Source organism: Bufo gargarizans, chromosome 2 (genome assembly GCF_014858855.1).
Source record: "Bufo gargarizans isolate SCDJY-AF-19 chromosome 2, ASM1485885v1, whole genome shotgun sequence".
Classification (NCBI taxonomy): Eukaryota; Metazoa; Chordata; class Amphibia; order Anura; family Bufonidae; genus Bufo; species Bufo gargarizans.
In genome coordinates, this window is record NC_058081.1 from 149,193,897 (window position 1) to 149,218,145 (window position 24,249).

General features: G+C 42.3%; 1 protein-coding gene across 1 annotated transcript in view; it reads right to left on the reverse strand.

Moving 5' to 3' along the window:
* ADAMTSL3 (ADAMTS like 3) overlaps nt 1–24,249 on the reverse strand; it is a 468,234-nt gene that overhangs the window by 429,693 nt on the left and 14,292 nt on the right. The window contains exon 2 of the mRNA XM_044279573.1: nt 23,521–23,615. Within this exon, the coding sequence (XP_044135508.1) occupies nt 23,521–23,580 (60 nt within the window). The 5' untranslated portion in view covers nt 23,581–23,615. The remainder of the gene's footprint in view (nt 1–23,520; nt 23,616–24,249) is intronic.

A 24,249-nucleotide genomic window follows, 5' to 3' on the forward strand; every position in this document is an offset into this window, starting at 1 on the left:
CCATCAGCTGGCTGGGACACAGTGCATGGGAGCAATGGAAACAGCATGGCTTGTGTGCTACACTGTTTTTGTAGCTCTCATGCACTGTGAAGAAGCTACTGAAAAAACAAAGCGCCAGCCCGCTGTTTACTGGCCACCTGGTGGTTGGGAGTTTTGTAATGGAGAGAAGCAACAACCCCTTTAATGTGTCATCGGTGTTCTATAATTATTGCACTAGGTTGTTTATATTGTTTCCTTTAACTTTTTTATTTGCTATTTTCCTATTGCTGTAATATCAGTAATACAATTACACAACTCAATTTGCAGATATTATATCTATGTTAAAAAAATAAAAGTTAGAAACATGCACAGCATAAAACTAATAGAAGATAGACAAGGATATACGACGAGACTTTATATAAATTCCGCCATTTGATTGTATACTTTCAGCTTCAGTTGGCCTGGAAAATGTACTCCAGCAAGATATAGCTAAATTGGTGTTTGGCAAAAAAAAAATATTTTATTTTTCTGCAAATATATTAATAGATTCACATCAGTAGTGATAAAATCCATGAAAAAATCATTTTGGGAACTGTCCATATACCCAAGTGGTGGTCTATCCTATATATGTTTTAGTGGTATAGTAATACAAGGTAATGACAACATAACAAATCTTCCAGCTACCTAATGCGGTTTGCCTGAAGCATACAACTGCTTTCTTCTCAGCTCATTTTTGAAAGCTGTTCAAACACGCCAGGACATAAAGCTGTATCTTCTTGGATTCCAAACAGAAAAGGCAGGAAGATCAGCCTACAAAACACTATTTCATTCTACCATCTGCCCTGTGCTTCCACATATACCTGCCAGTTTGGATTGTAGTTTTTCGATAACAGAATGAAAGGAAGACTAAGGGCCATGTCTCAAGAGTGGTTTGTCTAATCCATATTTTGTACCTGATTATTGCAGACAATTAAAAGGGAGTTAGTCACCTTGATTTTGCCTATTAAACTAATGCTAATAGACTGTGACACACTTAAATGACTATGGACACCTTTGAGCAATTTTTTTTTTTATGATTGCATATTACTCATTTTGCGCTAAAAATAATTTTTTAAAATTTGTCTTTATTAAAAATGCCGTTCAGCCGTTTCTGAGTTACAAGGGTTAAAAATCAGTCTGTTTGGTTGTAAGCTGTCACAGTTATTTTTTATTTTTTTATCCTATCATCTAGTAGCTCATATTTCCCTCTTATCGCTGATCTCCTGACCTCATAAACACTCACATAGCTCAATTCTTACCAAACTGATAATAATATGGCTAAAATAAGTGTTTATGAGGTCAGAGCAACCTATGAGCCGTCAAATGACGGGATTCGGAGAAAACAGACTGTGACTAATTTCTAACCCATGTATCTCAGAAATGTCCAAACATTGTTAATAAAAAACAATTGAAAAAAATATTTTTTGTCCAAAATAAGTAAAATGCAATCATAACAAATGCCCCAAAAGTGTGCATAGCCTTTAAACCTCAATTAAAACTTAACTTTGCTTCCCTTTTTGGCATTTCCATCTCCTGTAAAAAGAAATCTGCTTCATATGCAAATGAGGAACCAAATGCCCAGGTGGGCGTTAACCTTCTTTCAAAGTGCCCAAGCCCGCCACCCCTAACTGATCCCAGCCCCTCCCCTTGTGCTGTAATGACCCTTCCCTCTCCTTCCAATGTCATTGCTTTCTGCATGCAAATCTTGTGTGGGAGCAGTGACATACACAGTGATGTCTGGTATATGGCAAATCACAGGCCGCTGAGGACAGTGATTGGCTGCAACAGTCACGTGTCATATCCTAGAACATCACCGTTGTAGTTGGTAAAGAAACAGTGGCTGGAGGATTGGATTGGACTGGTAGCACATAGAAGGATGCTCTAGTAAAGTAATTCTTAGATCCAAAGCAAGGGCTGACTAAGGGTAATCTGGCCTGGGGAATTGCCAAGGGCTATGGGCCACCTGTTGCCACAAGCCCTCCAAAAATGCCCTAATGAGTAAATGGTCAATCCAGCCATGGTCAAATATTTCTTTCATGACAAATAACTTCCAATATCTCATCTCCCCAGGTCTTGTGAGTAGGAAAATGCTAAATATTTGCTTAGTATTACCAACAGATATTCAATAAATGCCAGCTACATCCTAATGAAAATCACTACACACATTTAAAATGATCAACTAGCCTTCAGTCAACAGAACAACTACTATCAAGTAGACACATAAAATATTATTGTCTCAAAATAAGTATTTTACGCTGGTAAAAATTATCCATTTCTGTTGAGTTTTTCAGAGATGTTATTATTTGTAGGTCCATCACTATAGCTATGGATGTGGTAACAATTTCTATGCAGGCCAGATGGGAAGACTGGGGCCCTTCCTTCCACAACAGGTACCGTAATTAACAGTTTCTGGGCTGTAAGTTTGCAAAATAACAATTAACACTGATACCCAACTAAAGGGAAACTGAATTTACTTCTAATTCTTACTTTTTTTTCTTTCGCTCTTACTTATTGCCAATACATTTCCCTTTACTAATACCACAACATAAAAATAATGCTGCGTCCACCATAACGTGCAGAAAAATTGAAAACGCCTTTTCATGAAAAAGTTAGCTGAAAACTTCTGCCAGCATTTCAGCCTAATAAATTCTAATTCTCTTGGCCTCAAACCTAGACCTCTCCCCTCACCACCGTATACCGGGCCCTGTCTTCATTTATTAACCCTTTTAAACATATACTGCAGCTTGCTATTGGACAACGACCTAAAGTGAATTTCCATGTTGCTTCTTCCCAGCTTTGGAAAGCTGTTCAGGGCCTGTTTTTGGCATTTTCCTGTCCTGAATTCTAGGCAGCAGTTTCACTTGGCATATGATATGGAGGATGAAATGTTGTGAAAGTCTTTTGCTGGTAACACTTAGTTTGCCACTTTTATTTCCACAAACCAAGTCACACACACATATATAATATAACAAGATGCAAAGACATACGGAGAACTGATGTGCTGTGCATATATGTATACAGTACAGACCAAAAGTTTGGACAAACCTTCTCATTCAAAGAGTTTTCTTTATTTTCATGACTATGAAAATTGTAGATTCACACTGAAGGCATCAAAACTATGAATTAACACATGTGGAATTATATACTTATCAAAAAAGTATGAAACAACTGAAAATATGTCATATTCTAGGTTCTGTAAAGTAGGCACCTTTTGCTTTGATTACTGCTTTGCACACTCTTGGCATTCTCTTGATGAGCTTCGAGAGGTAGTCACCTGAAATGGTCTTCCAACAGTCTTGAAGTGAAGGAGTTCCCAGAGATGCTTAGCACTTGTTGGCCCTTTTGCCTTCACTCTGCGGTCCAGCTCACCCCAAACCATCTCGATTGGGTTCAGGTCCGGTGACTGTGGAGGCCAGGTCATCTGGCGCAGCACCCCATCACTCTCCTTCATGGTCAAATAGCCCTTACACAGCCTGGAGGTATGTTTGGGGTCATTGTCCTGTTGAAAAATAAATGATGGTCCAACTAAACGCAAACCGGATGGAATAGCATGCCGCTGCAAGATGCTGTGGTAGCCATGCTGGTTCAGTATGCCTTCAATTTTGAATAAATCCCCAACAGTGTCACCAGCAAAGCACCCCCACACCATTACACCTCCTCCTCCATGCCTCACGGTGGGAACCAGGCATGTAGAGTCCATCCGTTCACCTTTTCTGCGCCGCACAAAGACACGTTGGTTGGAACCAAAGTTCTCAAATTTGGACTCATCAGACCAATGCACAGATTTCCACTGGTCTAATGTCCATTCTTTGTGTTCTTTAGCCCAAACAAGTCTCTTCTGCTTGTTGTCTATCCTTAGCAGTGGTTTCCTAGCAGATATTCTACCATGAAAGCCTGATTCACACAGTCTCCTCTTAACAGTTGTTCTAGAGATGTGTCTGCTGCTAGAACTCTGTGTGGCACTGACCTGGTCTCTAATCTGAGCTGCTGTTAACCTGCGATTTCTGAGGCTGGTGACTCGGATGAACTTATCCTCCGCAGCAGAGGTGACTCTTGGTCTTCCTTTCCTGGGGCGGTCCGGATGTGAGCCAGTTTCTTTGTAGCGCTTGATGGTTTTTGTGACTGCACTTGTGGGCACTTTCAAAGTTTTCCCAATTTTTCGGACTGACTGACCTTCATTTCTTAAAGTAATGATGGCCACTCGTTTTTCTTTACTTAGCTGCTTTTTCTTGCAATAATACAAATTCTAACAGTCTATTCAGTAGGACTATCAGCTGTGTATCCACCTGACTTCTCCACAACACAACTGATGGTCCCAACCCCATTTATAAGGCAAGAAATCCTACTTATTAAACCTGACAGGGCACACCTGTGAAGTGAAAACCATTTCAGGTGACTACCTCTTGAAGCTCATCAAGAGAATGCCAAGAGTGTGCAAAGCAGTAATCAAAGCAAAAGGTGGCTACTTTGAAGAACCTAGAATATGACATATTTTCAGTTGTTTCACACTTTTATGTTATGTATATAATTCCACATGTGTTAATTCATAGTTTTGATGCCTTCAGTGTGAATCTACAATTTTCATAGTCATGAAAATAAAGAAAACTCTTTGAATGAGAAGGTTCCCTAGTACTTTATTGAATTGTTGCTATACAATGTCCCAGATACTGTATTTTTCGCCCCAAAAGTGGGGGGGAAATGTCCCTGCGTCTTATGGGGCGAATACTAATGAGCGCTTCCATTATGGAAGTGCTCCTTAGTACCGGAGGACCAGAAATCGGTGATGGGTCTATACTAAAGCATAAGAGCTGATAATGGGGGCTGATGAGAGGCATAAGAGCTGATTATGGGGGCTGATGAGAGGCATAAGGGCTGATTATGGGGGCTGATGAGAGGCATAAGGGCTGATAATGGGCGCTGATGAGAGGCATAAGGGCTGATTATGAGGGCTGATGAGAGGCATAAGGGATGAGTATGGGGGCTGATGACAGGCATAAGGGATGATTATGGGGGCTAATGAGAGTCATAAGGGCTGATAATGGGGTTGATGAGAGGCATAAGGGCTGATAATGGGGCTGATGAGAGGCATAAGGGCTGATAATGGGGCTGATGAGAGGCATAAGGGCTGATAATGGGGCTGATGAGAGGCATAAGGGCTGATAATAGGGGCTGGTGAGAGGCATAAGGGCTGATTATGGGGGCTGATGAGAGGCATAAGGGCTGATTATGGGGGCTAATGAGAGTCATAAGGGCTGATAATGGGGTTGATGAGAGGCATTAGGGCTGATAATGGGGCTGATGAGAGGCATAAGGGCTGATAATGGGGCTGATGAGAGGCATAAGGGCTGATAATAGGGGCTGGTGAGAGGCATAAGGGCTGATTATGGGGGCTGATGAGAGGCATAAGGGCTGATAATGGGCGCTGATGAGAGGCATAAGGGCTGATTATGAGGGCTGATGAGAGGCATAAGGGATGAGTATGGGGGCTGATGACAGGCATAAGGGATGATTATGGGGGCTAATGAGAGTCATAAGGGCTGATAATGGGGTTGATGAGAGGCATAAGGGCTGATAATGGGGCTGATGAGAGGCATAAGGGCTGATAATGGGGCTGATGAGAGGCATAAGGGCTGATAATGGGGCTGATGAGAGGCATAAGGGCTGATAATAGGGCTGATGAGAGGCATAAGGGCTGATAATAGGGGCTGGTGAGAGGCATAAGGGCTGATTATGGGGGCTGATGAGAGGCATAAGGGCTGATTATGGGGCTGATGATAGGCATAAGGGCTGATAATGGGGCTGATGAGAGGCATAAGGGCTGATAATAGGGGCTGTTGAGAGGCATAAGGGCTGATTATGGGGGCTGATGAGAGGCATAAGGGCTGATTATGAGGGCTGATGAGAGGCATAAGGGATGAGTATGGGGGCTGATGACAGGCATAAGGGATGATTATGGGGGCTAATGAGAGTCATAAGGGCTGATAATGGGGTTGATGAGAGGCATAAGGGCTGATAATGGGGCTGATGAGAGGCATAAGGGCTGATAATGGGGCTGATGAGAGGCATAAGGGCTGATAATGGGGCTGATGAGAGGCATAAGGGCTGATAATAGGGCTGATGAGAGGCATAAGGGCTGATAATAGGGGCTGGTGAGAGGCATAAGGGCTGATTATGGGGGCTGATGAGAGGCATAAGGGCTGATAATGGGGCTGATGAGAGGCATAAGGGCTGATAATGGGGCTGATGAGAGGCATAAGGGCTGATAATAGGGGCTGGTGAGAGGCATAAGGGCTGATTATGGGGGCTGATGAGAGGCATAAGGGCTGATTATGGGGGCTAATGAGAGTCATAAGGGCTGATAATGGGGTTGATGAGAGGCATTAGGGCTGATAATGGGGCTGATGAGAGGCATAAGGGCTGATAATGGGGCTGATGAGAGGCATAAGGGCTGATAATAGGGGCTGGTGAGAGGCATAAGGGCTGATTATGGGGGCTGATGAGAGGCATAAGGGCTGATAATGGGCGCTGATGAGAGGCATAAGGGCTGATTATGAGGTCTGATGAGAGGCATAAGGGATGAGTATGGGGGCTGATGACAGGCATAAGGGATGATTATGGGGGCTAATGAGAGTCATAAGGGCTGATAATGGGGTTGATGAGAGGCATAAGGGCTGATAATGGGTCTGATGAGAGGCATAAGGGCTGATAATGGGGCTGATGAGAGGCATAAGGGCTGATAATGGGGCTGATGAGAGGCATAAGGGCTGATAATAGGGGCTGGTGAGAGGCATAAGGGCTGATTATGGGGGCTGATGAGAGGCATAAGGGCTGATAATAGGGGTTGATGAGAGGCATTAGGGCTGATAATGGGGCTGATGACAGGCATAAGGGCTGATTATGGGGGCTGATGAGAGGCATAAGGGCTGATTATGGGGGCTGATGAGAGGCATAAGGGCTGATAATGGGGGCTGATGAGAGGCATAAGGGATGATTATGGGGGCTGATGACAGGCATAAGGGATGATTATGGGGGCCAATGAGAGTCATAAGGGCTGATAATGGGGTTGATAAGAGGCATAAGGGCTGATAATAGGGGCTGATGAGAGGCATGGAACCTGTTAAGAGGCATGGGGCTGTTATCTGAGGTCTGATTGGGGGTTATTTACATTGGGTTCTGAGCTGAGATCTGATTGGGGGTCTGATCTGAGGTCTTATTGGGGTCTTATTAACATTGGGTGTCTGATTGGAGCTGTCAGGTGAGGTCTAATTAACATTTGGGGTCTGACTGGTGGTCTGACCTGAGGTGTAATGAAAAAAAATGTTTCTTATTGTCCTCCTCTAAAACCTAGGTGCGTCTTATAGGGCAAAATATGGTAAATCATTATTCAGAGACAGCGGTGACATCAAAACTACATCAAATCACATGCAAAACAATGGTTTTCATCTCAGGTTTCAAATGCTTCTAAGTCAGTAAAGGAATCCAGCTCACCTCATGATCCACAGCCCTGTGTAAGGAACGAGCCAGGCAAAACTCTCACATAGAGAATAGGAAGAAGCAGTTCCAGCACTCGCAATATAACTTTGTTGCACTTTATTTCTACTTGTAGCAAATAACTCACATAGACACAATCCTCCACCCAAGCATAGTTGACGCGTTTCGAACACAGGTGTGTTCTTACAGGAAAATGGGCCACAGCACTCTATTCGTAAAATGGCAAGGGTGGGTGCACGTCCAGGTTGTGTTCTAAAGCTCCACCTCCAGAACTATAAATCTCACAAATATTAGGACAGCACTCCTTAGGTAGTGAAAGATAATGATTTTATTTCATGTTATTTCAGCCGGAGTAGGTGGTATGTCAGTTGCAACGTTTCAGGCTTAATAATCGCCCTTCATCAGGCACTCTGAGGACCACACTGTGTATACAGCCGGCGCTCCTCAGAGTGCCTGATGAAGGGCAATTATTAAGCCTGAAACGTTGCAACTGACATACCACCTACTCCAGCTGAAATAACATGAAATAAAATCATTATCTTTCACTACCTAAGGAGTGCTGTCCTAATATTTGTCAGACAGGTCTGTTCTTAGTCGTAACCCACAATAGAAATGCTTCAGCTAGCTAAGGGCTCATGCATGAACGTGTGGCACCTGTTCTGTGCATTGGGGACCGCAAATTGCTGCCCCCAATGCACGGGCACTATCCGTGTGGCTGGCGCAGACGGATGCATATGCACTGTGATCCATCTGCACCGCAAAAAAATAGAACAAGTTCTATTTTTTTTCAGTGCCGAGGCACACCCAGAAAGCCCACAGAAGCTCTCCATAGTGCTTCCGTGGGGTTCCGTGCCTCCGTTCCCCACCGCACCTTCCAGTTTGCGGGCCCATTCAAGTGAATGGGTCAGCATCTGTGATGCAGTGTGCAAACGGCTGGTGCCCGTTTATTGGGGACCCGCTGTTTGCAGGCTGCAATACGGGCACCGGCCAACAACGGTCGTGTGCATAAGCCCTAAGACCAATTTACAAGGGTCAGTCTGGTGGAGGATTCCATTTGACACAAGCAAACCTGCCAAAGTGACTTATGCAAAAGTATAAGGGAAGGAACACATTCTTGTCCTCTGAAGTTTTTAGGACCTAAATATTTGTTCATACTTTAAGCCTGTATGGTATGAGTCATGAAGGTCCTGCTAGCAGAAAACTTCACAAAGGTTACATAGAAACATTCTGTACAGCCAAATAAAAAGCCTTTCATTTTAAACCTAAGTCCCAAGACAGCCATGATTATATACATTGTTATCCAGAGCTTCCATAACCTCCGAGCAACTGTAAGAGTTAACTATTCACGTGGTTTGGTCTCTGCTTCTGAAGCTCTGAAACACAAGGCCTCTATTTCCAAAATAGCTGCAGAATTTTTTCGCTTTGCGTGCTCATCTTATTTAATCAACTTCCCCTGAGGAAGAATGAACAAGTCAGGGGCAGAAAGGAAAAAAAAAACTCTTCCTGACAGAGTCTCAATTCCGATGGGATAAGTGCTGCTGGACTCTGTTAAAAGGATAGTGGAAACAGTGAGTTAAAACGCAGGTGAACGTGTATTGCCAGAGGACAATCTTAATTAAAAAGACATTTTTTTTCTTTTTCCTGCATACATTATATCCAGGCAATAGTGTTATAAACTGGATCCTCAGTCACAAGTAAGTAGTTGTTTTTTCTGCCTTTGTGTGGTTGTACCATACCATGGTGCCTGAATTAGGCCTCATGCACACGACCGTTGTTCTGGTCCGCATCCGAGCAGCAGTGTTTGTGGCTCGGATGCGGACCCATTCACTTCAATGGGGTCGCAAAAGATGTGGACAGCACTCCGTCTGCTGTCCACATCCGTTGCTCCGTTCCGTGGCACCGCAAAAAATATAACATGTCCTATTCTTGTCCGTTTTGCAGACAAGAATAGGCATTTCTACAATGGGCCGCCTGTTCCGTTCCGCAAATTGTGGAAGGCACATGGGCGGCTTTCGTGTTTTGCAGATCCGCAATTTGTGGACCGCAAAAAACGGAACGGTCGTGTGCATAAGGCCTTACCAGGGGAGTGATCCCTCTTATCTGCCTGAACTGTGGATTCATGTGGCCATCCCAGAAATTCTAGAACATGCTCCCTTTTTGTCCGTATTGTGTAAAATTATAGCCCTTTCTTTTGATCCAACAGACAAAAGTGTGGAGTGCATACGGAAGGTGTCTATATTTTGTGGATTTGTGGTTTGGGGACCAAAATACGGACACGGTTGTGTGCATGAGGCCTTAAATGAATGTCAATTTTTTTTTTTTTTATGGAGGTGAAACAAAAAAGTTATACTCACCATTCCAAATCCTTTCATTCCAGTGCCATGACCACATACCGGATGTGACCAATGCAGCTAATCACAGGCTTCAATGGTGTACTGCATACAGTAATTGTATGCAGCCATCACATGCAGTATACGGGTACACCATCGCTAAAGTCGCCCGGTGGGAGGGCGGAGCAGTAGCATTGGAATGGAAGGGGTTTGCAAATGTGACTTTTTTTTATTTTTTTATTTTAGTACTTTCACTGCTTTTAAAAAATAAATCCAACAACCGATTTAACCTAGGTGATTCACTAAACATGAAAGAGATATTGTATGATGGCAATGTAACCTATCAGGTGACGGATGCTTGCCATATCGTGTGTGTTTTTTTCTCATCTTGAGTAGTGATGAGCGAACTTCTGTTTTAAGTTCGGCGTCTAAAGTTCGGCTTCCGGTTAGCGGAGAATCCCGATATGGTTCCCGATATGGATTCCGACTTCCATTGTGGTCTGTGGTAGCGGAATCAATAATGGCCGATTATTGATTCCGCTACCACGGACCACAACGGAAGTCGGAATCCATATCGGGATTCTCCTCTAACCGGAAGCCGAACTTTAGACGCCGAACTTAAAACAGAAGTTCGCTCATCACTAATCTTGAGACAAAGACGTGGACTCACCCCAGATCAGACACGTAATATGGGATGCAAAAATATTTCATGAGCTGTTTGATCATTACCCTAATCATGGAAATCTTCTCTGCAGAGATAACTTGTATCTAGGCCACAATGTAAAATCTGCAATTGGGCTCTCCCCGACCATGCCCTATTTATAATACTGGTCTCTTTCTATGCATCAAAAGGGCCTCTAGACCCCCTAATACCCCGATGCGGCTGCTACCTCTGTACCCTCTATAGCACACCTCTGCTCTTTATTACAAACATTGTACAAAGTCACGCAGCTATAGGCCACACGTACAACTACATATGTACTGCAGAGCTGTAGGCACTGCCGCCATATAGTGCTCTGTGCAGCACCATATGATGGAGTTATCCTCCACTAATAACCCCAAAGACAGAAAATAAATTGGATGAAATTGGAGGCATAAAGAGGAAAAGTAGGCCCTATGGAAGTCTTTGAGAGCCACTTTACAGCCTTGTACAACTTGTACGAGGTTCTTCAAGAGGATGATAACTTTTTAATGCAACATCTAAATGATCATACTGCATATAAAATCAAAGGTACACCGAGCTACAGTAGGGGTCTACAGAAAATCATTGGACATAGCTACAGTATAACATGTGAGGCTTTTCTCTATCTGTAAAGGTAGGATTTATTACTAATCTTAATCATATACCTACAATATGTTTGTCTGCATTTGACAGGTGCAAACATTGTGATACTTATTATGACTTAATAAATACTGTCATTTATATATACTAATATTGTGGAAGAAATCTTAGTGGGTGGTTTAGCTATTAAGGCTCCAGCTTCACTTTTGAATGTTATTTTACAGATATATATATATATATATATATATATTGCATGAAAAGCTGAATAGCTATATAAATAAATTACATTATGCATCTTGTATTGATCATGTTATAGCCTGTATTATGCTCAAGTGCTACATTCACAATTCTGCTAGCTGCAACTTTAAAGAGTAACTATACTTTTATTAAACTTATAAACATGTTTTTTCCTTGGGAGATACCTCTTTTCAAATTGTTTTCCCATGAAGCATTGCCAGTAATCTCCATATACACAGCTGGTCTCTTTAAGGAGAGGCAGGTACCTGTCTCAGCTGTGTTTAAGGCATCGCACTCAGCCAGACAGAATCCTACTCTGTACTGATGAGGGGCAAACACCCCATAACGGCTGTCTACAGATGGATATTTGGCTTGGCTATATTCCCTGTTATGTCCCAAGACGTGTTAAAGAGTCAGATTTTGACTTATAGGAAGCCGCTTCCACAAGGCGGCGCTAGCGAGATGGTTTTCTTTCCTTTGCTGTTTTACTGAAGAAAAAGGCACCTAACGTCCTGGGTCCTAACGCGCTTTAGATTCAGTATTCGTATATCACTGAGTTGTGTCCAGATTCCAATGTACTGGAGCAATGGGAGCAGCAGTGAATGCTGTACGGGCAGGAACACACATCCCTGACATAGCACATCTGTACAGGGTACCAATGTGCTATGCCAGCATCTAACCAAGCTGAGGGGGCACAGATAGGAGGAGCAGTGAGTGCTTCTGCCCATACAGCAGTCTCCGCTGCCCCCACTGCTCCAGTAGAGTTGAATCTGCACACGCTGACAAGTCGGCAATGTACAAATACTGAATCTAAAGCTCGATAGGCACCCAGGACTTTGGGTGCCCATTTCTTTAGTCAAAAAGCAAAATCAATTAATATAATATATTAGAAAAATGTTTTTTAGGCCATTTAGAATATTTTGTAAGTTTAAAGTGTAACTGTCATATTTTTATTTATTTGCCAGTTCATTAGAGCTAGGCATGTATACCTGAGTTAGTCTGTCAATGATTGCCAAAAGATCTGTAATTACCGTATAATAACAGCTTTCATTAATGTCCTCTGTCCCTTTCCACTGCTCCCTTAAAAGACCGTTACTAGGGCTTGTCTGTCTTCCTTTTAGTATAAACAGAAGACAGAGGGGAGGTCCTTCACACTGCATGGCTGCATTAGGCTTCAGAGTGAGGAGGCGTGTCTCTCAGTAATCCAATCTGATTGGCTGGCAGGGAGTTGCTGGCTACATCAAGTGTGTATGGGAACTGAGGAAATGCAGTTTTGGCCTCAGAGACCTGGCAGAGGAGCCATCTTGAGAAGATCCTCATATTGTAAATGTTTAAACAGCCGTAACTAAGGGAACAACTCAAGGAAAACAGTGGTAAGTGAAGAAACTAAAGATTGCTTTATGCTGCAGCAGCAGTAACATATGCTTAAATAGATTTTTTGATGAAAACATGACGGTTACACTTTAATAAATGTTTAGTTACTCTTTAAATAGTTAACAGCTTAACTGACGTACTACACTGCAAATCTCTCTGTTGCACAGCATTATCGGATAGTTTTCTACATCAGATTAGATGCACAGTGCCCAGAGTGAAGACTAAACTTTCCAGAATGTAAACCATTAAAACCATTTCTGTGCAGACACTGAAGCAGCAGGGAACTGTAGTAGATTTCAGCTGTAAAGTCAAAAGAAGGAAATGTAGATGCAAGATGGGGCGATAACAGACTGTATGTAACAGATGCAATATATTGGAAAAGTTGCTGGACCGTTTGATGTACAGTAGCTTACATCCAAATGAAAAGGTGGGAGGCCGGTGACGGTGAAGTTCTTCTATAAGCCATGCGACCAGTGTTAGGTGGAGTATTCAAAACAGACCAGAGCATGTTTGTGAATATAAAAGCAGTAATTATTGTATGCCTATGTACACAGAGGACAGGACCGGATACATTTCAGAGAGGCACAACTGCTGCACTGTTGTATAAAGTTTGGATTTATCTCCCCCAGACAAGTCCAATTAGTGGAGTCAGTACTGAGTTGTTATGCTTCTCTATACTTTGAAATTCCCTAATATCATGAACAAGCAAATTAGAGATAACTTATGCTTTACACAGCTGCTGTCCTCAAAGTCTCCTGTGAAGCCAGGCCCAGGAACACACTATTTGTGTTTTTGCGACCAAATTGGAGAGATTTATGTTCAGTTGAGTTGAGCCCTTTTCCCAAGTATTTCCTCCGTGGCACTGCTTCACAGCACAGGAAAAAGGCTGTCACGAAATAATGAGGCCAGGAGTGAATGTTGTGTTTGGTTTGATAGTGAAGTATGAATCTGTTATCAGACTGTCAGCAGCTACAATTATAGCAAGTGCACTTTTCAGCATTTACACACCCAATGCATTTTGTTGGCCCGTCCTAACAGAATTTGCACGGCAGATTTGTTTTTTTATCAGGTACAGTAGCAGCAGGTATTACAGCACTTAGAGACCTGTCTGCTCCTTCATGGTTTAGCATGAACAACAACCCCCCAAAATATTCAAACCCCAATGGCCATAGTTATTCATCTTAAAGGCTATGGACACTCTTGAAGGTAATGATTTTTATTATTGCATTTTACTCATTTTGGGCAAAGCATCGTCTTTTCAATCAGTCTTTATAACAATTTTCAACAGTTTTTGTTCTATAGCCCTCACTTTCTGTGTATCCGCAAAACTTTTCTTTCTGCTTTACAGTGAAAACCTCAGGGAGCTGCTCTGACAGCTCAATACCTAGCCCTTATCTCTGAACTCCCGACAGCTCATAGCTATAGCTAAATTCTTATCAAACCGATTTAGCTATAATGAGTGTTTATGAGCTGTTAGGAAAGTACAGATAAAGGCTGCAGGTCAAGCCATCAGGTCACCTCCCTGCCGTATTCAATGGGAAGCACACAGCCTGCTAGTCTGAAAATGCACTAAAACGGAAAGGTGTAGAAGAAACATTGTTGAAAAATTTTTTATAGACCAAATGAAGAAATAATATTTTAGTAATAATAAAAATGCCCATAAAGGTGTCTATAGCCTTTGCTACAAATAACTGTATTATGCAGAACCTGAGCTTTGAAGCAGTCAACATTACCAGTACAATATAGTATAGAGAATTTGCAGATAGCTGCCATACTGAGTCAGTCTGCAGCACATGAACTCTAAGCTCCATCAGTTTCTGGGAAGAAAAGGACATTATAGCCTTCATATATCTGTCAGATTTGAAGGACAAGTCTAGAAGAATATTATTAAGGGCTTACTACGGTGTCAAATATTAAAGTAATACATACCTTACTAATTCCCCACTGCTCCCGCTTTAATACTTCCCGGTCCCCCACTGGTCTCTGATTCTGTGGTGTTCTCACTTTTGATGCAACATTTGGGTCCATGGGTTTTATTTCCAAAACACAGCATGTTTTAGACTTAACATTATTTTCAGGCATTTTCCCATGTTTTTTTTTTTTAGGATTTTTAACGTGTGAAATAAAAATATGTCAATTAAAAAAACATATATCACCCAAGATATGGTTGTAAGGGCTCATGCACATGCATGAGCTGCATTTCTTGCGGCTCGGTTGCAGACTCATTCACTTCAATGGGGCTGCAGAAGAGATGGACAGCACTCCGTGTGCTGTCCGCATCCTATGCTCTGTTCCGTGGCCCCTCAAAAAAATAAATAAATAGAACATGTCCTATTCTTGTCCCTTTTGCAGACAAGAATAGGCATTTCTATTATGGACGGCCCACTTTGCAAATTGCAAAAAACTAGATTTGCAGAAAACCCTTACAGGCCGTGGAGAAACTGCAAACTATTGCTTTTATTTATTTTTCTGTATTGCTAATACACATATCATAGACACGGACACGTTTAATGTCATTTGTATTGAATATGCTCATTTTATATGGGTGACATAATGAGCGAGGAAAGTGGCAGGGGGTGTGTCCCTGCATGGTCTGACACTGGCAGCACTGATTGCATACTGTCAGGCTATGCAGGGACACACCCACAACTGGTAACACCCCTCTGGACCTTTACTGTAGACTGCTGGCAATTCATTAATAACTTCTAGTAGGGATAATAGATGAATGGCAAAACATACAGTTGCAAGAATAGATGCTGCAGGATAATGCAAGTAGTTACTAAACCAGACATGTCAGGAGAGGTGACAGCTCCTCTTTCAACATCTATAAACCTGAAATAAGTGATACGTTGATATATATTTCAAAGCACAGCAGGTTTAAGAGTTGAGCATTCATTCGCAGTGTGTTGCTTTTATATATCTGCCCTATATATCAAGAAGGTGGGAAAGAAGCCAGGCTATAGCAGGCAGAAAAAAACAGCAGCCTTTCCGCTGTGAAATCAGAGAGACGGAAACCATAGCACTGGTTAATACCACATGGGCGACATGTCTTCCTCACAGCTTTAGCAGAACAGAAGCTAATGATATACACACCGCCATACGATCCATATGTGAGAAAATCCGCTAGTTCTTTTAACGCAGACACTGGAGCTAGTCGACTGAGAGAGATGTATAATTGTTCTAACAAAAGTCACTAAGGATTCTGAGCAGATCTTGAAAGTTTGTGTTTGGTTATTTTATATAGCGCTGGGCTCCGCCGCCGTCTGATAAGACCTAAAATTCCCATGCATGGCTAAAAAAAATAACGATGTGCTAGCGAGGCAGCGAGAGAAGCGTATCATGGAAACTTCTCAGTCTGTTATAAATATAAGTCCTGAAACAGATAGATTAGGTTAGCAGATGTTATTAAAATTGACAGTATGTCTAAATTTAATCAATTTTCTGGCAGCCAGTTTGGTTTTAAGGATTACCAGTGGCAGGAGGTGAGGGGGCTGGGCGAGCTGAATCTGCCAGGGCAAACTGAATGAGAGTTATTAAAGGCAGAGCATGGTAACGATAGAGGATGGGATACGGAGTACCACAATATAAATCTGTGTGTATTCATAGCTACAGACAGATTTAGAACTTCCTAGCCCATGGTGTTCTCATCTTTCCAACAGGACCAGCCTTTTTTAAGATAATACTATATAAAAAGCCAAAAGTATTTTTTTTAAAAATTGTGTACTTTTTATTAGTGAAATGTGAAGAAATCATCTGCAAAAAAGGTATGTTTTTAAAAGGCATCTGTCACCAGGACAAGCTCTTTTAAAGAGGATCCTCCCCTGACATGTCTGTCTTAGTAACTTCTTGCATACTGCATGTAATAACAATTCTGGAGCATCCATTATCTATTCTAGTCACTATGTTGTGTCATTCCATCTAGAAGTTTATGAATTAATTGCCAGCAGTCTGTATTAAAGGTCAGTCTGGGTGTTACCAGTTGTGGGTGTGTCCCTGCACAGTCTGCAGTATCCAATCAGTGCTGCTAGTGTCAGACTGGATAGGAACCCAGCCTAGACTGGTAACATTCATCTTTATCTTTACTGCAGATTGCTGGAAATTCTTCCATACACTTCTAGCAGGAATAACAGAGGAATGGCACAACATATCTGCTGCAGATACTATTGGCACTGAGTAGGTCACAGCGTTACCGACCATTGGCTAGGATCCTCAAAGCTATATAGCTAGCAGAAGCACTAGGTTAAGAACAATATCATTTAGTCACATCTAGGGCAGACTTTTTCCATTTTACTATACTGTCCAGTGTTACTCCTTACCACCTATCCTATCTGAATGTGCTCCTCACCAATTTTATATCAAGCAATTTTAGGGACCTCGTCTCTATAAGATATACACAAGCGGGTGCGACTTCTACAGGTACTAATGTGCCATGGTCACAACCTCTTGGTACCATTCCCCAGAATGAGGATTTGAGGTTCTTTTTCAATAGGTTCTCAAGCATTTTCAGCTGAGATCCTCTAGGTTAAATCTGTATCCCAGTAAGAAACATCTATTCAAACATTCACCTATCCATTAGATGGATGATCGTCAACTGCTGAGGCCCCCACCAATCAATAGAACAGGGACCCGCAGCCCCCACACCCTCCAAGCGCAATTTTCTACAGCGTGTCAGTCTGGGACTACCGGGTAGGCTCACATTACAGACAACCTCTTTCAGGTTAGAGACACGGATTTGGCTCTCAGAAACACCAGAAAAGAGCTGAATAGCCATCCAGGTAAATGCATGGACATTTTGAATCAGAACCTTCTTAAATCAGTCCATCAGAACAAGACAGGTAATGGAGAAAAGTCCCAAGTGAGGGGGCGTATAGGTAATTGTTGTCTTTCGTCAACTTTATGCTGCCCATACTGACCGTGGTATAAAGTAGAGACAGATGAGTTAATTTTTAGTGGTCGTCATTTAGAAGTTAAAAGTAAGTGGTTGCCGAGAACCAACATCACAATCATTGCAGACTGGGCCTGGAAAAGAGTCCCGGCCACCTGAGAAGAGTCCTGGTTATTCATGAAGTCCTGCTCTCCCTGCCCACCTGCTGATGATTGACAGTCTTCTACCTAGTTTTCTCCATTTCTCTCTAGGAGAGAACTGCCAATCATCAGCAGATGGGTGAGGAGAGCAGGAGATCATGAATAACCAGGACTCTTCTCAGGTAGATCTGACTCTTTTCCAGGCCTGGGCTGCAATGATTATGATGCTGGTTCTCAGCAACCACTTACTTTTAGCTCATAAGTGACACGCCGCTGACATCAGCATTTCTGTCACTAATTTATGCTGCCCTCAGTGAGGTCACCATAAAGTTGATGACAGGTTCCCTTTAAAGGAGTTTTCCGACAGTCTTTTAGTGATGACCTATCATCTGGATTAGTGATGAGCGAACTCTTTCATCTTGCTTTGGACGAACCCAGTTCATCTACATACAGTAACTCATATTCATTCCGATTCCTAGCTCTACATGCATTAGAATGTTGAGGTTCTTTCAATATGGAAGCCAGTAAAGCGAGACTTCCGTAGTCTAGTGCATGCACCGTTACTGCAAGTAGCGGAGCATGCATTAATGTATTACACAACGAATCCGAACCCAGATTTGTGGCCTGTGCCACAATCATTAACAAATCCGGGTTCGGATTTGTTAAATAATGCATACATACTTACAGTAATGACGCAGGCATGTGACTACAGAAGTCTTGCGTTACTGGGGGCCATATTAAACGAGCCTCATCAGAGGCAATACATTGCAATGCATGTACGGAGCTAGGAATCAGAATGAATGTAGATGAATGAACCAGGTTCTTCCAAAGCAGGACAAAACTGTTCGCTCATCACTACTCTGTATAGGTCATCAGTATCTGATCATGAGGGTCTGACACCCGGGAACCCCTGCCGATCAGCTGTTTGAGAAGGCAGCAGTGCTTGCAGTAGCGCCATGGCCTTCTCGCGGCTTTGCCTAGGCTGTGTGACGGCACATGGCCTAGGTGCCGCTCAGCCCCACTGAAGTGAATGGGGCTGAGCTGCAATACCAAGCACAGCCACTATACAAAGTAAGGCACTGTGCTTGGTAAGCAGAAAAAAGGCCACAGAGAGCTGCTTCCTTATCAATTGGTAGGGGTCCCAAATGTAGGACCCCCACCGCTCAGATATTGATGCCCTATTAAGAGGATAGGTCATCAATATGAAAAACTGTCGGAAAACCCCTTTAAGAGACAATCATTTTAAGAAATGGCACATTCACCTTGATTGAAATGGCAATGGGTTAATCTTACATATTAAACCAAGCTCCCTGAAGCATGCACTCCGCACAGACAAGTCTGCAAGTCCAGAAGGCTAATAAACATTTAGTGAAGGCGTATTCTGCGCTGTATGGGTTAAGGACTGATTTGTGAAGCTCCGACTGGGAACAGGTGCATGAGGGCAATTTATGGCTTCTACTGGTACAAAGATGGTTTCATCACTGCATTTCTCTTTAACTCTGTATGCCCTCTCATTAGCCTTTCCTCTTCAGTTTCATAACGCCTGCAATTTCAATTTATGACTTCATATCTGGATTGTGTTCTGAGCAATACAGCAGGCAGGTTATCCTGGGGCTCCAATGAGCTCAACTCTCCAACCAACCAGAAAAGTCTGCCTCTCTACCAGCGTTCAAAGAAGATGATGTCAGAAGGGGATGCTCAGACTCAGACGGTCAACAATCCAGGGGGAAGAGAACCCACTCCACAAAAGTCAAAACAAAGTCCCTGTGAGACTGCTCCAGATGCGCTGTCTGATTCTGGTTCGCCTTTCTATTCAATTCTGTAATGCACACACATTCTCTTTGACAGTAGCCGCCATGATAGGCATATGGATAGGTATTTATTGAATGGGCAATTTGGAGAATTCCTCACTATAAGAGAATGCATAACTCAAGTGAGGGAGAGTTCACAACTCTGTTTTATTATCCGTTCTTGTGATCCTTCAGAAGAACAGTAAAACAAAACAGGATCCTGTAAAAAAACATAAGGGATCCTGTGCATCAGTTATGCACAGGATCCATTTTTATACAAAATTTTGTAAAAAAAAAAAAAAAAAAGGCATTCTATTGCAAATTTGGCATCTGTTTGTGCCATGATCTGTTTTTGTTTTTGTTTTACAGGGAAAAAAAAGTAATGCACATAGGACATTTTTTTCCCTTTTAAAATAACAAATCTTTGATGGAGGTGGCTCTAACGGATGCCAAATGTTCATAATAGATGCACATGATCCGTTTTTTGTTTTTTTTACAGGATCCTGTATTTTTTTTTTTCTGTTCTTCTGAGGGATCCGAAGAACAGAAAATTAAACATAGATGTGAACGCTTCCTAAAGGATGTGTCTATAAAGAGGCTCTACATTTACATTTAGGCTGGGTTCCTCTATATATATATATATATATATATATATATATATAGTCCAGAAGAATGGGCGGCACTCCAAGGAAAAGGATAAATGAACTTTATTCACCCAGGTGGTGCAACGTTTCGGTTCTGCACTAGAACCTTTTTCAAGCCTTTTCGGTTCTAGTGCAGAACCGAAACGTTGCACCACCTGGGTGAATAAAGTTCATTTATCCTTTTCCTTGGAGTGCCGCCCATTCTTCTGGACTATACATTGGGGTAAGAAGCCTGCATTCCCTGGAGACGTGCACCCTACCTTTATTTGATTGTGTTCCAGTGCCGCCATTTTTCCTTTGTATATATATATATATATATATATATATATATATACTCACCTAAAGAATTATTAGGAACACCTGTTCTATTTCTCATTAATGCGATTATCTAGTCAACCAATCACATGGCAGTTGCTTCAATGCATGTAGGGTTGTGGTCCTGGTCAAGACAATCTCCTGAACTCCAAACTGAATGTCAGAATGGGAAAGAAAGGTGGGCTACAACAGCAGAAGACCCCACCGGGTACCACTCATCTCCACTACAAATAGGAAAAAGAGGCTACAATTTGCACGAGCTCACCAAAATTGGACTGTTGAAGACTGGAAAATGTTGCCTGGTCTGATGAGTCTCGATTTCTGTTGAGACATTCAAATGGTAGAGTCCGAATTTGGAGTAAACAGAATGAGAACATGTATCCATCATGCCTTGTTACCACTGTGAGGCTGGTGGTGGTGGTGGTGTAATGGTGTGGGGGATGTTTTCTGGGCACACTTTAGGCCCCTTAGTGCCAATTGGCCATCGTTTAAATGCCACGGGCTACCTGAGCATTGTTTCTGACCATGTCCATCCCTTCATGACCACCATGTACCCATCCTCTGATGGCTACTTCCAGCAGGATAATGCACCATGTCACAAAGCTCGAATCATTTCAAATTGGTTTCTTGAACATGACAATGAGTTCACTGTACTAAAATGGCCCTCACAGTCACCAGATCTCAACCCAATAGAGCATCTTTGGGATGTGGTGGAACGGGAGCTTCCCTGGATGTGCATCCCTCAAATCTCCATCAACTGCAAGATGCTATCCTATCAATATGGGCCAACATTTCTAAAGAATGCTATCAGCACCTTGTTGAATCAATGCCACGTAGAATTAAGGCAGTTCTGAAGGCAAAAGGGGGTCCAACACCGTATTTGTATGGTGTTCCTAATAATTCTTTAGGTGAGTGTATATATATATATATATATATATATATATATATACACACATATACAGCATCCAGTGTAGTTTCTCTCCAGCATAGTACAGAAATGCCACAAGATACTGATGCCCGATCTGATCCCATGGGTTCCTACTGGACCATTTTTGGCATCCAGTGCATCAGTTGTACAGATGGATGTCTCCTAGTGCCTGACAGAAAGGCTAGCATGTAGCATTTTTCGGTCTGGCTACCTCAAGATATGAACACTGGACCGGTGCACTAAAATGCACAAATAAGTCATCAGTTGTGTTTGACCCATGAAACAACTGGTCAGACACAACTGGTATAATAGTTTTACAAAAAATGATTACTAAGCAAACAGTAATACACTGCACGCAACGGTTTTTGTCCACCCAAATCCTGGCATATTTGCCAGGCAGCAACCGGATCTCTGCCAGATCCCATTATAGCCAATGGGGCCAGCGGCATACGGTACAACCGGCAATGTCAGATTCAGAGAGCTCCTACTATTTGGTGTATACTTGTCCTGTGCAGAACTATGGGGCACATTTATTAAGACTGGCGTTTTAGACGCCAATCTTAATAAAGGCCCTGTGCAGGCGGTGGATCCGCCGGAGTTATGAAGAGGCACATGCCTCTCCATAACTTCAGCGCATCCTGCACCAGTTCTAAATGTCTAAACGACAGCCTGAAACAGGCATAGAAAATGGTGAATGAGACAGACCTGATGGCCCGTCCCCTTCCCCACCCATGCCGACAATTTTAGCCCAAGATAAGGGATATCCACGGCACTCCAGTTTAGGTATATGAAATTCTTTTTAATGGTCAAGAATTGTTCACATCACAGTGTTGTTTACATTCAGGAGTAAGGGAAATATATTAGCCACATTGTATTCCCTGGACATTTCGGTCTATCCTTAGACCTTTTTCAGCGGGATCTCATTGGTGGCAGGAGGGTAAGAGCAATCCTGGATGTGCCGTGGATGTCCCTTTTCTCTGACTAATTTTTTTCTCTCACGAGCACCCAGACCATAATATTGGAGTGCTGATCACATATTTTCATAAATGCAGAAAATTTTAGACCTGGCGTGAGCGGGGTGAACTAACCATTGCACCGCCATCTGACCCCCCATATGTCTGCATTTTATATGCCATATATTGGCATACATCCTTTAATAAATTCTACCCAATGAGTATTATTATTTTTTCAGATATAGCTGTGGTGGGATGCTCCGGCACACCACTACTACCCAAGGGGGCATTCACACAACCATAAGTGTTTTGCTATCCGCTTACGGTCGTGTGAATGTACCCTTATGTGAATATGCCATTGCAATTTGTTACAATACAGTTTGCTTTGAAGATGACCTATCTTGATCTAAATCATGAAACTGTTAGTATTCAACAGACTGAGACTGGCACTTTCTTTAGAAACAAGAGTTGGCATTATGATCTGACACGTTCAAGGAGGGGCACTGCTGGAGTCCAGACAAAGCTTACCAAAGGATTTTATTTGCGATAGCCGTAATTGCCTCAGTAGTCTTGATATGAAACATTTTCCACTTGGAAAGTGAACAGACAGACGCCAGGCATAAAATTAGCTTTGTCTATAATTGCAGCTGCACAGTCTTAACGTGGGCAGAGACTGTTCATTTTGGCTGTTACTCCAACAGAGGGACAGCAATGAAATTGCCACACAACAATATGGCACAGTATTGTGTCTACTGGCTCCAAAACCATGTATTTTATGGAGGATTAGATGACAAGAACTTGAAGACTCACATTTGACATGTCACCTAAACACAAAACAGACATCTTGAGGGCTGAATCAAGCTTAAAAATGGTTCCCCGTAGACAACAAGTCTACATTACAATTGTGTTTGATTTGGAACCAATATCAAGATTAGATTATTTTACACATTGCACTTTATTTCCTCATTTTATGTATATAACAACCTAAAAACAGTAGAATGACCAGAGGGAGTGCTGAAGTAGCAACGGTTTTTGGGACCAAACCACTTTGGGGGTCTGTAGGTCTTTTGTCCGAGTGGCGTCACAAGGAGGAAGGACATAGTGGACATAATCTTTCTATACGCTGTATTTACCTGATATCTTGATGACTTCAATGACATCATTATCCACAATGCCAGCAACCGAGAGGCCATCTTGCACACGTGGTCCCACTTCAACCTCACGTAAACTTGAATATAAAAAAATAACAAGTGTCAGTCATAAGTATTTATACATGAAGACAATTTCTGACTTTAAATCTAGCAACTTTAAGCAACTTATGATATATACTGTAGCATAGCAAGAGTATGATGGACAAGGTAAAGTAAGACACTTCAGTTCTTGCAGATCTTAGCACTCTGCAGCGGTTCACATGCATGAAACAGATGGATGATAGGGTAGCTATTATTGGACATAAAGTTCGGATCATCTGAAACACTTAGGAATGAATCTATGCCACATGGACAGCTTTATTTTATTAAAGGGGGGGGCACCTACAAAGACTGGCTACATACTGGCTGTATGCTTCCATTCCCTACTGACACTAACATAGTAAAGTATTATGCATTTCAGTGCAGCCTTGGGTCTAGAACATCGCACCTAAAATAAGTAACCTAGCACTTGTTGATTTGTGATTTGCTTCAGTTTTCTCCCATAGTTGAAAAATATACTGCTAAATTACAGGGGTTGTTAGTGTATCTTTATTATACACATAACAGAACTACTACTAAACACACAAGTCACTTCAGAAGTCAGAGGGGTTAACATCGCTTCCAACCTTGTAAACATCCTGGTCTACTTGGGTTGATTTATGCACTATGAAG